The 16531-nt window shown below is 41.7% G+C and overlaps 1 protein-coding gene and 1 long non-coding RNA gene across 10 annotated transcripts in view; both read left to right on the top strand.

Annotated features, from left to right (window-relative positions):
* Nucleotides 1–13084: 13084 nt before the first annotated feature.
* On the top strand, nt 13085–15409 carry LOC142829169 (uncharacterized). Its single transcript, XR_012903550.1, has 3 exons — nt 13085–13226; nt 14731–14847; nt 15013–15409. It is a non-coding gene; the product is annotated as an uncharacterized LOC142829169 (long non-coding RNA).
* A 315-nt stretch (nt 15410–15724) lies between these two features.
* Nucleotides 15725–16531, top strand: part of ANO1 (anoctamin 1) — a 134218-nt gene continuing 133411 nt past the window's right edge. For 7 of the 9 annotated variants that reach the window (XM_014574590.3, XM_075927706.1, XM_014574589.3 and 4 more), the window contains exon 1: nt 15725–16300. In XM_014574590.3, coding sequence (XP_014430076.2) covers nt 16243–16300 — 58 coding nt within the window. In that variant the 5' untranslated portion in view covers nt 15725–16242. The remainder of the gene's footprint in view (nt 16301–16531) is intronic. The other 2 variants (XM_025185664.2, XM_014574588.3) reach the window with 2 other exon arrangements.

The following is a 16531-nucleotide window of genomic DNA, read 5'->3' as shown; positions in this document are numbered from 1 at the left end:
GGAAATATTAACATTTTGTGATATACTACAAAAGGAAATATTTGAAAAAAAAAATAGTTTCAGGTCAATCAAAATATTATTAAAATGTTTTGTTCAGATTTTGATTTTTTGTAAAGTTAAAATTTACCATACAACATATTTAAAATAAAAAGTTGAAACGCTATGTTCTGCCAATTTTGAAGTGTTCACTTTTGATCTCATTGAAACTTTTTTCAGTGTTTTTTTCTAAGTGAAATTTCATTGACACACATTATTGCAAAAATTTTGATTTGACAAAAGAGCATTTTCCAATGGAAAATGTTTGACAAGCTCTAGATAGTAACTTTAATGGGTAGCTGGTTTAGAACTAATAAAGAAAGTTCTTCGCACAGCGTGTAGTCAACCTGTGGAACTCCTTGCCAGAGGAGGCTGTGAAGGTTAGGACTATAACAGAGTTTAAAGAGAAGCTAGATAATTTCATTGAGGTTAGGTCCATAAAAGGCTATTAGCCAGGGGATAGAAGTGGTGTCCCTAGCCTCTGTTTGTCAGAAGCTGAAGAAGGATGGCAGGAGTCAAATCGCTGATCATTGTCTTCGGTCCACCCTCTCTGGGGCACCTGGTGCTGGCCACTGTCGGCAGACAGGCTACTGGGCTAGATGGACCTTTGGTCTGACCCAGTACGGCCATTCTTATGTTCTTATGTTCTAAGCACCATGGGTGGAATTTCTTGCTTCCCTAGAACAATATGTTCAAATTCCAACACAGTTGATTCATACTTATGAGGTAGATAAGCATGGAATTTTCTTGCATGAGGATCTTTTGGATGAGAACCAGATGTTCTCTGTGAATATTAAAGATATAAGGGCACTGTTTGCAATAGTGCAGACTTACTCTTGTGTCCTTGATCCACCTCAGTCTGTTGTTCATTGTGTTACATTCTGGTTGGATACCACCCAAAGTAGATGGTTGTCAGCGGTGTTATATATATATATGTGTCTATAAAGTGGCATGGGAAGAAAGTCAGTGTACAGCTGTAAAATAGCTGTAACTGAAAAGGGGAGCATAATGGAAAGAAAGGCATTTCATAGAGGAGGAAAAAAATAAAGGTAACCATAAAAACACTAAAGCAAATACTATTTGTAAATGAAGGATCAACAAAAACATACAAGAATCTGTCCTGGGTTGAAATAGAATAAATACTGCCTGGCATTTGCTACAGTCCAAATTATGGGGCTCAGCTGTAAAGTCTAGGGAATACATTTATTTCAGTTCATAGGTCACAGGATTGAGGGGAAGTACTTGGGCCATGGCTCAAACACTTTTTGCTTAGGCCAAAGTCCAGTGGTGCTGCAACCCCAAGTACTTACTACACATTCCAATTTGGAGGCTGCAGGAGCTGGAACTCAGGCTGCTAGAGGTAATACCTGAGAGGGCAAGAGAAGGATCAGACAGAGGTAGACGTCTATGCACCCTCCCCAGTTAAATGGTGCACCACAACCCTTGCAGTCAGCAAGGTGACTGGTCAAGGCTCAAATGGGCAGGCTGAGGTAAGTTCTGGATCAATAAGAAACATTGCGCAATCAGGTAAGAAGGAAATGTAAGCTGTTGCTAGGGTAAGAACCAATGACATTGCTACCCAATCACAATAAATTGGCTAAATCATGATCCTGTTCAGAGTAGTGTGTGTGTGTACATAGGAAGGGAATGCAACAAGTGACAGGGAATAGCCAGCATGGGTTTGTGAAGAACAAGTCATGCCAAACTAATCTGATAGCTTTCTTTGATAAGATAACGAGCCTTGTGGATAAGGGAGAAGCGGTGGATGTCATATACCTAGACTTTAGTAAGGCATTTGATACGGTCTCACATGATATTCTTATTGATAAACTAGGCAAATATAACTTAGATAGGGCCACAATAAGGTGGGTGCATAATTGGCTGGATAACTGTAGTCAGAGAGTTGTTGTTAACGGTTCTAAATCCTGCTGGAAAGGGATAACAAGTGGAGTTCCTCAAGGGTCTGTTTTGGGACCCGTACTGTTCAATATCTTCATCAATGATGTAGATATTGGGATAGAGAGTACGCTTATTAAGTTTGCAGATGATACCAACCTGGGTGGGGTTGCGACTTCTTTGGAGGATAGGGACATAATTCAAAATGACCTTAGCAAGTTAGAGAAATGGTCAGAGGTAAACAGGATGAGGTTTAATAAAGAGAAATGCAAAGTGCTCCACTTAGGAAGGAACAATCAGTTCCATACATACAAGATGGGAAGCGACTGTCTAGGAAGGAGCATGGCGGAAAGGGATCTAGGGGTCATAGTGGACCACAAGTTGAATATGAGTTAACAGTGTGATGCTGTTGCAAAAAAAGCAAATATGATTCTAGGTTGTATCAACAGGTGTGTTGTAAGCAAAACTCGTGAAGTCATTCTGCCACTCTACTCTGCACTATTTAGGCCTCAGCTGAAGTACTGTGTCCAGTTCTGGGCGCCACATTTCAAGAAAGATGTGGAGAAATTGGAAAGGGTACAGAGAAGAGCGACAAGAATGATTAAAGGTTTAGAGAACATGACCTGTGAAGCCAGGCTTCATGAACTGGGCTTGTTTAGTTTGGAAAAAAGAAGATTAAGGGGGGACATGATAGCAGTTTTCAAATATCTAAAAGGGTGTCACAAGGAGGAAGGAGAAAATTTGTTCCTCTTGGTTTCTGAGGACAGGACAAGGAGTAATGGGCTTAAAGTGCAGCAGGGGAGGTTTAGATTGGACATTAGGAAAAAATTCCTAACTGTCAGGGTGGTCAAATATTGGAATAAATTGCCAAGGGAGGTGGTGGAATCTCCCTCTCTGGAGATATTTAAGAACAGGTTAGATAGACATCTGTCAGGGATGGTGTAGACGGAGCTTGGTCCTGCCTTGAGGGCGGGGGGCTGGACTCGATGACCTCTTGAGGTCCCTTCCAGTCCTATTATTCTATGATTCTATGTATTTTTTGAAGTGATGAGGGAGGAGAAAAGGGAGTAAAATTTGGCTTAAGTGCCAGTTTAACACTTCCAAACCAAATGTGTTTCCTCTCCCCATTTCCATCCCCATCAAAAGCTTCATATTAAATCAGACAGCGGTGGGAATGTTTTTTCAGTCTCGAACTTGTGGGAGAGATGGGCCCCAAGGCTAGGGTGGGGCGAGCTAGCACTTTCAGTGCCAGCTCCAGCCCCAAAGGGGCACACCTCAGGCCAGAAGAAATGTAGTGACAGACTGGATCCAGCTCATAGGTTCCCCACTCAGGAAAAAAGAGAAGGAGGGGAAGCTTGACAGCACTCCTGGCTGACCCACTGATATGATAGGAGATTTGCCGCTACTATCAGAACAGTCATTTTCAACCAGGGCCAAGGGGTATGTGTAGCCCTGGGGGTATGCAGAAGTCTTCCAAGGGATACATCAACTCATCTAGATATTTCCCCAGTTTTATAAAAAGCTACATAAAAAACACTAGCCAAGTCAGTACAAACTGAAATTTCATACAGATAATGACTTGTTTATACTGGTCTATATACTATGCACTGAAATGTAAGTACAATATTTACATTCCAATTGATTTATTTTATAGTTATATGGTAAAAATGAGAATGTAAGCAATTTTTGAGTAATAGTGTGCAGTGACACTTGTATTTTTATGTCTGATTTTGTAAGCAAGTAGTTTTTAAATTAAGTGAAACTTGGGGTACACAAGACACACCAGACTCCTGGAAGAAGTGCAGTAGTCTGGAAAGGTTGAGAACCAATCTCCCTTAGCTCAAATGAGGCCTTTATTTCAGAGCTGCAGAAGTAAGGGGTTAGTCCTAAGTCTGAAGTAATGTTTCATTCTCCTAGTAATTGGCTGTGTCTAGACTGCATCCCTTTTCCGTAAAAGGGATGCAAATTAGACATATCGCAATTGCAAATGAAGTGGGGATTTAAATCTCCCCCGCTTCATTAGCATAAATATGGCTGCCACTTTTTTCCGGCACGGAGCTTTGCCGGAAAAAAGCGGCAGTCTAGACACAGATCTTTCGGAAAATAAAGCCTTTTCTGAAAGATCCCTTATCCCTCATTTTAAGGGGATCCCTTATCCCTCATTTTAAGGCTTTATTTTCTGAAAGATCCGCGTCTAGACTGCCGCTTTTTTCCGGCAAAGCTCTGAGCCGGAAAAAAGCGGCAGCCATTTTTATGCTAATGAAGCGGGGTAGATTTAAATCCCCGCTTCATTTGCAATTGTGCTATGTCTAATTTGCATCCCTTTTACGGAAAAGGGATGCAGTCTAGACACAGCCATTGTGTCTGTTGTCATGATTGCGTGGATTCCTTACCATACGTAAATATTTTATAGGTGAGGAGCTCAGCCTCAGAGAAGTTAACTGATCAATGGTAATACAACAAGTCATTGCCACAGCTAGGGAATATCTGATCTATCAATCCCCACACCTGTGCTTTGGTCACAAAATCATTCTAAGTTTGCATGATGTTTGCAAGGGTTTTTAATTGAAAGAATATTTGTACACTTTCTTTAATGCACATTTATTTAGAGTACCAGGAAAGCTCTCTCAATCTTAAACTCTACTGGCAGTTCTTTATAAAACAAGTCAATAGCTAGCAAGTAAGAATTAAAACAGAGCAAGCAGCTTAGCAGTATAAACAAGGCAAAAAGTTTTGTGCCATTCAGTACATGCTGAAATTAGCATACTTTTCTGAAGTGAAGTAGTGAAAACCTGGCTTGGAACATTAATAGCTACACTAGTATTAATATTAGTGTAACTCAGGTTAATATGAGTGTTACTCAGGTTTATTACAATAGTGAATAATAAATATGTCTCGTGTTATTCATCTCCATATCTGAATCAGTTCTTAGAATAATCTATTTTGAAATCTGTAGCTTATATGGAAAAGGTTTATTCCTTTAAAAAATAGTTAGTTCAATCTCTGTTTTTGTGGTCTAGGCAGATGGAGGGGTTGGACAGATAACTGTCCTGAGAATTACAAGGGCGATAGAAACCCAGCAAGGAAGAGAAAACACCTAAGAAAGCAGAAAATAGCTCAGGATGACATCCCTAATAAGTCAATGGGGAGAATTAACAAAATGTGTAAACACTAGGAACAAAAGCATTCTGTCAAAACCATTCCCAAAATCCTAGAATTCCAAAGATAGCATTCTTCCCCCTCCCCCCCCATTCATTACACTCAAATATTAGGTTGGCTCATTGAATACAAGTATTTTTTAAGAATAAGAATGGAAATAGCAAATGACTGTTAAGTGATCCTTCACATATGCAGTCTCATAACATGACACAGGATTGTGTGAGTTAGCAAAGCAAGGAATACATTTAACAGATAGAAACTTGAACATTTTGGACTTTATCAATTTGCAGGAATGTATCTTTGTACAGTGGCTCTCAAACATCATTGCCCCATGACAAATGTTCCCTCTAATTTTTTCCATCCATGTATGGAGGCATGTGTGGATGTGCACTTCCAGTAGAAACACATGCTGTTGGCTGGGAGTCCTGTGAGGTCTCTGCTAATCAGCTGGGTGGCATTAGAATCTCTCCTGGGTGACCACCCAAACACTCAGCTTACAGAGAACACTGCCTGTGACCCTTTCTGACAACAAAAAATACTACATGACACCAGAAGAGGGGACTGAAGACTGAGCCTGACCTAGCCCCACCTTCTCCATGCTACCTAATGCAGGGGAGACTCCAAAGCTGAAGCTCAAGGGCTTCTGCTCTGGGTGGGGCGCATGTAACATTAGTCCTGACTGGTGGGGCTTGGGCTTCTGACTTGCTGGGGCCCAGGGCCAATGCTAGTGTTAGTAACTTAGTAAAATGGGGGGTCATTGTGACCCATGTTGGAGTCCTGACCCACAGTCTGAGAGACCCTGCCTTAGTACATTGCAAGGAAATGCTGCCTCGTAACTCTGGATGACTGGTACAGCTTGTTGAACCATCTCACCATAGGAGAAAACTTCTTGGAGCCTGTGCTGTTTCCATAGAGAACAGCACTGACTTCACCCAGAGTCTTATTTATTGGGGGAAAATTTCAGGGATGACATGCAGGGGGGAAAAGGGCTGACCAGCAGCTGGCGGGGAGGTTGGGCGGGGGGAGCTGGCACCTGCAGCAGGGTTCAGACCTCTTCCCCTCACTGACAGTGGTGGGGATAGTGGAGCAAGGCAGCCCCAGCTTGCTCTGCTCTCCTGGGCTATGTCTACACTGCAACGCTATTTCAGTATACCAGAGTATCTCGAAATAGCTATCCCACAAGCTTAACCATTATTTCGACCTCGCTATTCCAACAGCCCTGTAAACCTCATTCCATGAGGAGTAAGGGACGTTTCAGAACAGCAGGTTATTTCGAAATTTGGCCATGTAGACAGCACCAAATTACAAAATAAGCTATTTTGAAATAAGATCAAAATAAGATATGCAATTTGCATAGCTCAAAGTGCATATCTTCTTTCAAACTATGGTGCAGTGTAGACATAGCCCTGGCGGGAAGGGGAGCAACGTGGCTGGGAGAGCACTGAGATGAATTTCACTGTGGGTATGTGCATAGACATTGGTAAAGAGATGGCCTTGAATTCAAACCCCAGATTCAAGCTCAGAGTTGACAAATCAAACCTCCCATTTAAATGGGAAAGTTCAGATCTGAATCTACATTTCAAGCTCCCAAATCTAAGAGTTTTTGAATTGCCTATAAGGATGCAAAATTCAGATCTAGAGCTGCATAATCCTGAAGTCTTCATTAAAAAAAAACACACATGACACCTGGGATATACAATTTCTACTGAGGTATTAAAATATCTTCCCTACATTGTAAAAGAAACTGGATTTTACTCTCTGTAATATGAAGTAACAATGAAGAAACAAACAGCATGCAAGGCATATAATAAGGATTTTTGTTTTCATATCAAATAAATAAATAAAAGCACATTGTATTGTCATCCTTTGTTCTCAAAATCATTTTCACTTTAAAAAGTGTGTAAAGATTTACAGCTGTTTTCTCTAATTTAATATGTGTGAGAAAAATTGAATTATTCATCCTGCTCCATTAGCTTGCTGGTGCCCCCTTGTGTTTAACTGAACCCAACAAATTTAGCCTGATGCTAGTTAATCCTTTAAGTAAATGTCATACACTAGACTTTGAAATATTGGAGCCAGTTAAAAAACTTAAATGTAATTTTGAAAAAAAAAGTGCTTTCATTTTGAAGGGTTCAAAACAGGTCACTCTTGTTTTAAGTTTTCATAAATATTTATTCTTATTTATTTTTAACATGCTTGTGTTGACATTCACTCTGTTTCAGATGCTGTACCTGGTGTATATTTGTACTTTATGGGTATGCTAATTTTAATTATGCAATGGGATACATGCAGCATACTTTACACAGTTGCTGATTGCTCACATGTGGCTGTGTATGTGCAAACACTCATTCTGTTTCCAGATTTTTATACAGGGCAAGGACAATCTTAGCAGTGCTATTTTATTATTTAGATGTAAACAAAGTGTAAAACCAAAGTGTAATGTGAATGTGCTCATTTTAGGCACCTGTGATTATTTTTTTCAAATACACTCATATAAAGAGACCAGTGAATTTCCCGACAACTCAATACATATTTACAATAGAAATTATTGCAATTAATTGACTGAACATGCCGTCTTCAAATTCCTACGTTCATCCAAACTCAACACTCGTATCCTTATGTGATATTCATTGCTGCTTGAATCTTTGTGTTCTTTCCTGTCTAGATTATTCCATAGGGAAACAGTTTTTCTGGGAGCACATACAACAAAGTCATATAGGTAGAAGGACTGAAGAAGATAAGATATCATTAGCCATCCTTATGTCTCATTTCTGCATAGTTTATTCCTTTTTCTCAAGGGAACCTTCACAGAGGCCATGCTTGAATTTAGGCTTCCCTTATTTTAACACAAGCTCTCTAGAGATGAATTCTTGATATAAACAAAGGTAAGGCAACTGACTTAAAACAAACCAGAAATATTGACAGCAACAATAGAATATAGTTAAGGCTGAAACATAAGACTACACAAGGCAGGAAACTCTGTAGTAGTCCTTGTGCATAGGTACTCCACTAATTATGGTTGACTATTAAATGGTCTTGTAATAGTTGCATGTTAAATACCAGGGGAAATAATTACTGTATTAGATTCCTATGACATGAGTGGATGAATGTAAAACATGTGTTGTTGCTTAATACATTGTGTAACCATAGTACATTTGTTAACATTACCCAGACAGTTTTGCAATAACTTGTATACATTTTGTACATTTTTAATAACTAGATTCTGATTCCTTTACTCACATTGATTAGTCCTGTAGGTTTCGGTGGAGAAATAAAGTACTAGCCTTTGGGAACAAGATGGTTGAAATCTGGTCTTAAATTATCTTAAATATTTGACACGCAGATAGGTGTTCTAGTGATTTATTCTGTGATATGTAATAAAGATGTATCAATGTATAGCTGTCTCTTTCAGGTATTTGTCTACCTTAAACCACTGTAACAAGCAGCAAAACTCCTCTTGATTTTAGTGTAAACCAGAGAGGAAGTATAATTATAGATTAAGATCAGAAGGAACTATTGGGATCAAATGTTAAATGTGAGTACAGGAGTGACTGTTGCTCTTACACTGTTCAGATAATTTTGATTATATGTATGCCACTGTCTTCAAATATCTGTTTAACCAAGCAGCTAAAGAAATGTACTAGAAGGAGTACTGAGGAGGTTTCAAAATACCTGGAGTGGATAAAAGGCTTAACCTTGTCTCTAAACTTTTCCTTTCTTGTAAATTGCACAGTGATATTGGATTGGAATGGCAACATCATAATATGGAACGGGTCACTGAATTCTACATAAATCTATGGAAAAGAGTAGATTATAAACAAATAAATGCTAAACCATATTGACGAATACTCAGCTCTTTTCTCAGTAGAGTCAGAAAGACAAGATTCAAAATTCAGCAGTGGCTAGCATAAATAGAGCTTGTCATTCAGAACCTGTATTTGGGATTAGATTGTGACTTAAATGACACACACATACAAGGGAGTAAGAAGAGTCATAACTCCCCTTACACTGCTTATGTAGACCATAAGTCCAGGCATGTGGGAATAAGTGGTTGTCAGTGGGTGGGAAGCGGAGAGAAATGAAAAGTGGTTTGGTTCCATCCCTCCCCCCAGTTGCCAGTGCAGCTGGGTTGGCATGGAGTTTGCTATAATTTCCTTCCCTCAAGAGCAAGAAAGGAGCAGAAGAGGAATTGTGACTCAGTGGTGTGTCTGAGTCACAGTGTCTCTCTGGCTACTACCATGGCAATGCTGCTGATACACAACTTCTTGCAGTTAAAAGTCAAAATCTAGCCTTCAGGGTCCTTCTGGACCCAGATGACATTACTCCCAACGGTATCTGCCTCAGTGGGAGAAACACTGAGTTCCTTTAACATCTTCAAAAAGTCTGTTGAAAACTTTTTTACCAGTACTAGTGCTAAAACTTGTACTAGTTACTGTTAGCCACTGAGGAGATTCAAATGTTGGCTGTTGTGAAGTGAGCATCACTTTGCAAACACAAGGAATACAAAGGAAAATGGGGTGCCAATGGAATGTTTTGTGTGTAAGCAAATGCTGTAAAATAATTCAGGGCCAGATCCTGCAAGTACTTGCACTTATGGTTAACTTTACAAATGTGAAGTATCAATGGGACCACTTGTGCTTGAAGTTACGCACATGCAGAAACGTTTTCAGGGTCAGGGCACAGTGAACATTGTGTACTATTCATGGCTACTTTATGTAGAACTAAGAAGGGACGATCCCAAGGCAAGAAATGTGGGGATTCCATTTTACTTTAAAATAAAAGAGATTGTACCTGAAACCTTCTGCACCTCTCCTACTGCTCTACCAAGAGGTTTTATTTTCTTCATTCTTCTGTCACTGTTGATACCCTGTACAATAAAATCTGTCTCCTAAATGACTTTAAATGCATGGTGATTTATCTTCCACCTACTTTATTGCAGACAACAGTGGCACAAGTGTTTATTGTCAAAGCAGTAAACTTTGTTTGGGTAGCAACTGCTTAGTTTGACCTCTTTACCCAGTCATATGCCTGAAAAATGTTTCCCATTTTGCGAGCATAGTACTCTATGCAATGAGGGTTAATCTGACACCATGCGCATTTCTGTTTATAAATTGAAATCTAAATACTAGTCTCACCCTCAAGTCCTTCTAGCACTAGCACTTCAGCAAAGTACTTACATATTAGTCCTTTAAGCTGGTATGTGATTTTTCATTTGAAGGGGGACAGAATAAGTCAGCAGTACTGATTACAAAGTCTCTGTCCTAGGACCGTGATCCTGCCAACTTGCACATATGCTTACCTTTACTCATCTGAAGAAGTAGGTTTTACCCACAAAAGCTCATGATCCTATATATATTTTTGTTAGTCTCTATGGACTACTCATTGTTTGTATTACCTTGGATCATCTCATTGATATTACATACTGGCAAAGTGGTGGTGTTACATTTTGGGCCATACCCTATCTTTCATTTTTATGTAAAACTCCATCTGACTTCAGTGAGAATTCCTCAGATGAAATGATAAGATATAAATAGCAGGATATCAAGCATTTTGAACAGGGGAATGATAGTTCAGTGGTTTGAGCACTGGCCTGCTAAACCAAGGGTTGTGAGTTCAATCCTTGCTGAGCTCATTTGGGGCAATAATTTGTCAGGGATGGTACTTGGTCTTGCTGTGAAGACGGGGAACTGGACTTGGGACCTTTCAAGGTCCCTTCCAGCTCTAGGAGATAAGTAATCTCCATTAATTTAATTAATCTATGGCTGAAGAACATGGAAGAACAGCTCTTGCACAAGAAGTGGTTTTTGCTCAAAATGGAGCCTTGTTAATTATGCAAATGAGGCACAACAATATTCCATGCTTTGCCTGATTTGCATTTTTTTCCACAAGAGGGGGCAGTCTAGACATAGCCTCAGTGTTTTGTTTCATGATCATGTGATTATCTTCAGAGATTCACTCTATTGCCAAAAGTATTCTTTAGGGTGCCCCTTATTAAAAATTTGACCACTAAATCCAAGAAAGAATTGGAGTGATTTCCCTGTCTCCCACAGAGTTCGCCTCCTAGCCTTTCAAGAAGTTCATAAAAATAATTCTAGAGCAAAAATAATTAAATCATTCCAAGGCAACTGCAAGGCAATTGGCAAAACCCTAGACATACATAAAACTTCCATTTTCTGTGTTTCAAATTATGTGAGAAGAGCAGTGCTATCATATCAAGATACTTACTATCCTTTTCGGGAGAATAGTATTACCATTGCCTTCAAGTGCACTTAATATAAGCTTGATTGCCAACTGGAGCTGCCTCCTTCCCTGGTTTGAGAAAGCATTTGTGGTTAAGTAGACCAATTAATATATTCACTAGTCAGTTCTGCTCCCTCCTTGCAAGAACATGGTACGGGGTATACTGGGAATTATCACAGACTAAGCAGAAATATTGTTAGAGTCCCCTGTTAAAACTCTGACAGAACTTCCCTGACATTTACTGTTCCCTGTCAGTATGGCAGCAATCACAGAGCCTGGCCCTTTAAGGACAGCAGGCCTACCTGTCAGAGACTTCTGTAAGAGCCAGTTCAGACACGTCTGGAATGAATTAAATCTCTAGGTAGCTGGTTGGCAGGTAATTATCTAATAAGCTTGATGCAGGATTAACTGGCTGTAGCTGGGTTTGGTTGTATAAACCGGAAGCTGCTGAGGAGAGGCAGTCCCAGGAGAACTCACCAGAATGATATATCTGAAAAGTGTGCTCTGAAAGACAGGTAACTTCCAAACAATGACTGTGCCCAGCTTCTCAGGAATGGCCTGCTGTACTAGGGAAGAGCTGCAGTTGTCAGCTCTGTGTAGATGCCTTGCTCCAGAGAAGGGCTAGGTAGTGGCAAGAGGTCTGACTTCAGGAAGGGACCTTAACAGAGGGAGCCCTGTAGGGTGTGAAAGGATGGACCTAGCTGGATTGGATATCCTGAGACAGCCTCTGTCTTCCACCTATAATGCTGGGAGGAAGGCTTGCTTGTATTTTCAGTGGATCTTCAGTTAAAATAGACTTCTTCCCATTTAGGAAGTGCATTGTTCCCTTTGTGAAGCTTCAGTGACCTTCTGGGTGGTGATAGGCAGGCAGGAAGTACCTACAGTGCCACACTTGGCCAGAAAGGGGTGCTATAAAGCCAGGACACCCTATGACAATGACCCTGTTCTCCAATGTGCATGTTAATGTTGTACAGATACAGAGTTTATACTCACATGAGTAAATCTAATAAGATTAGGCTCAGATATATTGCAGATCTACAACACAACATACTGTACTGCTACTCTTAAAATAAAGAAAATGCTATACACTTTCAAAATTTTCTAAATCAATATTTGCATAAAAGTTGAGAATAAACAATGTTTTTTTTAAAAAAAAATAGCCTAAAAGCATATTGACTAGGAATGTGAATAGTAAACTAGTAAGCATCACCCTTACCAGCTGATGCTTTTGGGTTACAATTAATCAGTTGGGACTAGAGCAGCTCCCCTGCCTGTCTCCATTAAGGGACTTCTCCAGTCCTGCTATGGGGGGGAAGGGTGCTCCAGCCTGGCCCATTGGGGGGCACTCCAATCCTGCTGCAGCAGGTGTGTGTGTGTGGGGGGGGGGGGGTATCCCTGTTTAATTGTTTACCCAGTTAAATACCCACATGCATCTGATAAAGTGGGTCTTTGCCCACAAAAGCTTATGCTCCAATAAATCTGTTAGTCTATAAGATGCCACAAGACTTCTCATTATTTATGCAGATTCAGACTAATATGGCTACACCTCCGATATATTTAAGTGGTTAGTAATTAAACAGGATTTTACATCCCTAATATTGACTCATTTTCACAGCCTTTAAGGATTGCATTCTGACAAGAAATTATCCACATTCTAAAATTCCCTTGATTAGACATTTACTCAACTGTCTTTCCACTCTATCACATCTGGTTTCAAACTTATTCTGAGTGTCTCCTCTCCTTGTTTTAGTGCTGCAGTGACCAAAAAAGACTAACCACTTACACCAATAGGGAAACCTGAGAGTGTGAAGTTAGGCATTTGACTCCTGGAGCACTCCTTCCGAGAGAGAGAGAGAGACAGAATCAGTTCTGTGGCCTAGCAGTTTGCCTAGAAGGTAAGAGTTTGTATAATGTGGGGGTGCTGAGAACCATTGAACCCAAACTGTAAACTCTAAATAATGGGAACCACTTCAAGCCACATGATGTTGCAGCACCTCCTACACCTCTAGTCCAACACCTAGAAGTCTGAGTTCCAATACCATCTCCCTTTCCCCTACTGCTTCTATGGCTTTGGGTGAGCCAGCTAGAGTTACTTGAGCTGATAGAGTACCAATGTAAGGAGCAGAGCATAATTGCACTGCTTCAGGAGCATTGTAGGCATCAAACTGACTCAGTCAAAGTAAGGTGCTTGTGCCTGCCTCGTTCTATCAGAGAAGTAAACTGGGCCTGCCTTTTTTTTGTGGTGCAGCTCCTGTTGGAAGCCTGTGTATTGGTGGAAAGGACAGAACCAAGGCCACACCTATTTGTGCAGCTGAGGAGACAGAAGCCTAGCAATAGCTTTTCTCGCCCCATGTAATCTGCAGTGCAGTTACCCCACCCAGGAGAGTGAGAGAGATTCTTAGGCATTTTACTTGCTTGCACAGGTGTTCATGAGCTCCAAAAAAGGCCTGCTTCAATTTCCTTATCACTGACAAGGCCCAATTAGACAGATCTGTGAAGATATGTAGGTGCCTAAAGGTGCAAGTAAACACTTTGGCTGTGTCTAGACTGGCCAGTTTTTCTGGAAAATCAGCCGCTTTTCCGGAAAAACTTGCCAGCTGTCTACACTGGCCGCTTGAATTTCCACAAAAGCACTGACTTCCTACTGTAAGAAATCAGTGCTTTTTGTGGAAATACTATGCTGCTCCCATTTGGGCAAAAGGGCCAGTGTAGACAGCTGAGATTTGTTTTGCGCAAAAAAGGCCGGATCGCAAAAATGGCGATCGGGGCTTTTTTTGCGGAAAAGCGCGTCTAGATTGGCCACGGCCGCTTTTCCGCAAAAAGTGCTTTTGCAGAAAAGCGTCCGTGCCAATCTAAACGCTCTTTTCCGAAAATGCTTTTAACGGAAAACTTTTCCATTAAAAGCATTTCCGGAAAATCATGCCAGTCTAGACGTAACCTTTGTGGGCTTTTCAAAAGCATCTACCTGTATCTTTAGATGGCTACATTTAAAAACCAGGCCCTTAGGAATGATTTTAAATGTCAGCGCCTATGTACAAAAGGGGGGGGGGGGGGCGGGAGAATAAACTTAAAAAAATAAAACTCCTGCTTGACATTCAACCATTAAATCAAGATATGACAAGGGAGTTGGGCAGGATGCATGAAGAGGACCTCCTCACCCAGGTCATATTAAATTTTGACCGGTCCTTGGGTAAAAGTCCAAAAATGTTCAAAGATAACTATGAATCACTGAAGACTTATAGTGCTAATCATGTTTTAATTAGATCTTACTCTGATTGCTCTCGTTGGTCAAAATGCACTAATTTTCTGAGCACCCTGAACACTGAGGGTGATCTCCAAAAACTCACTCCAAACCCATTGAAAGTTCTTCTGGGTTTACAGTGTTGTGGTTTCCAATAGTTGCCTGTGGTCCTGCAGCCTGCTGGAGGAAAAAAAATGTTAGTGACCTTTGAGAGGAATTCTCCCTGCACATGTCAGCTGCTGCCATCATTCAGGCTGGTTACTCAAACTCCCAAGGTCAGTTCACTCAGCTACAAACTGCTTTGTTTAAGGTAGATCTGGGTTGGGATTTATTATATTTATCTATGGGTGTCATTGGCTGAGTTCTATAGGTACATAAGAAGGTGCCTTTTTTCAAGCTGCTGTTCAGCACTTCTCCCCCCTCCTCTCTCTTGCTTGCAGCAGTACAGGGGAGGAAAAGCCTGAAATCGGATTTGGCCTCAAAGCCTGTAGAAAGGGATGGGGAATATTTTAAGTTGAGAGAAGAGTCAGATCTTTTCAGCTCTGCTTGGTCCCGTCTCTGAAACATCTCAACCCGACAGATGAAAACAATCCCGATTATTTGACTGCAGAGATGGTGAAAGAACTCCATCCTGCACGCTGCGTTTTCTAGGCACCCTCAACGTCACCCCTGCCTGCAACTTCAGAGAGGACCGCAGCCTGGGATTACCACATCCGCTGGTTAAAGCGTCTGCTCCTAGCCCCACCATCCCTGCCCCAAACACCCAGCCACAGGTGCTCACGTCTAAAATGCCTGCTACCCAATGGTGCAAAATGGAAAGTGCCTCGCCCTTCCCAGCCCCGCAGGGCAGAGCCACAGAACGGGCTAGCAGGCAAAGCAGCCCCCTGGCGCTACTCTGCGCTGCTGCCTGCAGCCCCAAGCAGGTCTCTGAGGTACCGTGAGCGGGAAGCGCCCTTAACTCTTCCTCGAGCGCTTCCGTGTGCAGCTTGGGGCCAGCGCGTGCGTCTGGGATCCCTAGCTCCGGGAGAGGGTGGAGGCTCAGGTGGGAAGAGCAGCTCCCATCCTCCTCCTCCTGCTGCTGCTGCTGCTGCTGCTCCCGGCTGGAGTGTTGGACACAGTCCTGCACCCAGCCGCTGAGTCACGTGGAGGGCTGGGTTCCCGCTGCCTTGTGTCTACAGCAGCAGCAGGGAGCGCGAGCCGGACTCGGAGCAGTCCTGAGCGCTATTTAAAGTCACTGCCTCTCGCTTCGCCAGGGGGGCTCCTCGAGCGGCAGCGGTAGCAGTAGCAGCGATCCATTAAAAACCCCTCTGCATGGCAGAGGCTGCATCTGTGGCTTTCTGCAAGGGGAGCAGGCTCCGCTCTTAGGTGCGTTTGAAGCGGTTCTGTTTCCCAGAGCATCCAGTCGGGGATTTTCTCAGTTATTTACCCCCCCCCCCCTTCACATTTGGCTGGCTTTAATTCCAGGGACCGTACTATTATCATTAGTGGTGGAGGGAAGATTGCTAGCAAATAGTCTGCCTGACCAAAGTGGCTGCAGTAGCTGACTGGCTTCTTGTGTCCAATGAATGAAAGCCTTAAACATTAAAAAAGTAAAAGAGGAAGGATCTCTTCAAGTTGAAATATTCTTTTTGGTACCAATTTGCAGCTGAGCTTTCCAGCTTGGATAAGAAATGGATAAGGATGAGATTGATCTTCACAGGATCTCCCCCGAGGCACCTTGGGGGCCACGTAAGTGTTTATAGCAATGGGGGAAAGTGCAAAGGGTATAAGTTTGGATCTTGAGCATGTCATTAGAGGGAAAGTCATTTTACTCTAGTTTGGTAATTCTTAGGGAAAACCAGATTATCCAAACAGTGTTCCTCACCTCTCCCTATCAGAAGTGCCATATTAAGTAACTTATTAGTGGTTTTTATTTAATACCAAATTCCAGGAACAATTTCCTACTTAGTAAAGGTACTG

This window comes from Pelodiscus sinensis, chromosome 4, assembly GCF_049634645.1.
Source record: "Pelodiscus sinensis isolate JC-2024 chromosome 4, ASM4963464v1, whole genome shotgun sequence".
Taxonomy (NCBI): domain Eukaryota; kingdom Metazoa; phylum Chordata; order Testudines; family Trionychidae; genus Pelodiscus; species Pelodiscus sinensis.
This window is presented reverse-complemented; position numbering and strand designations above follow the sequence as displayed.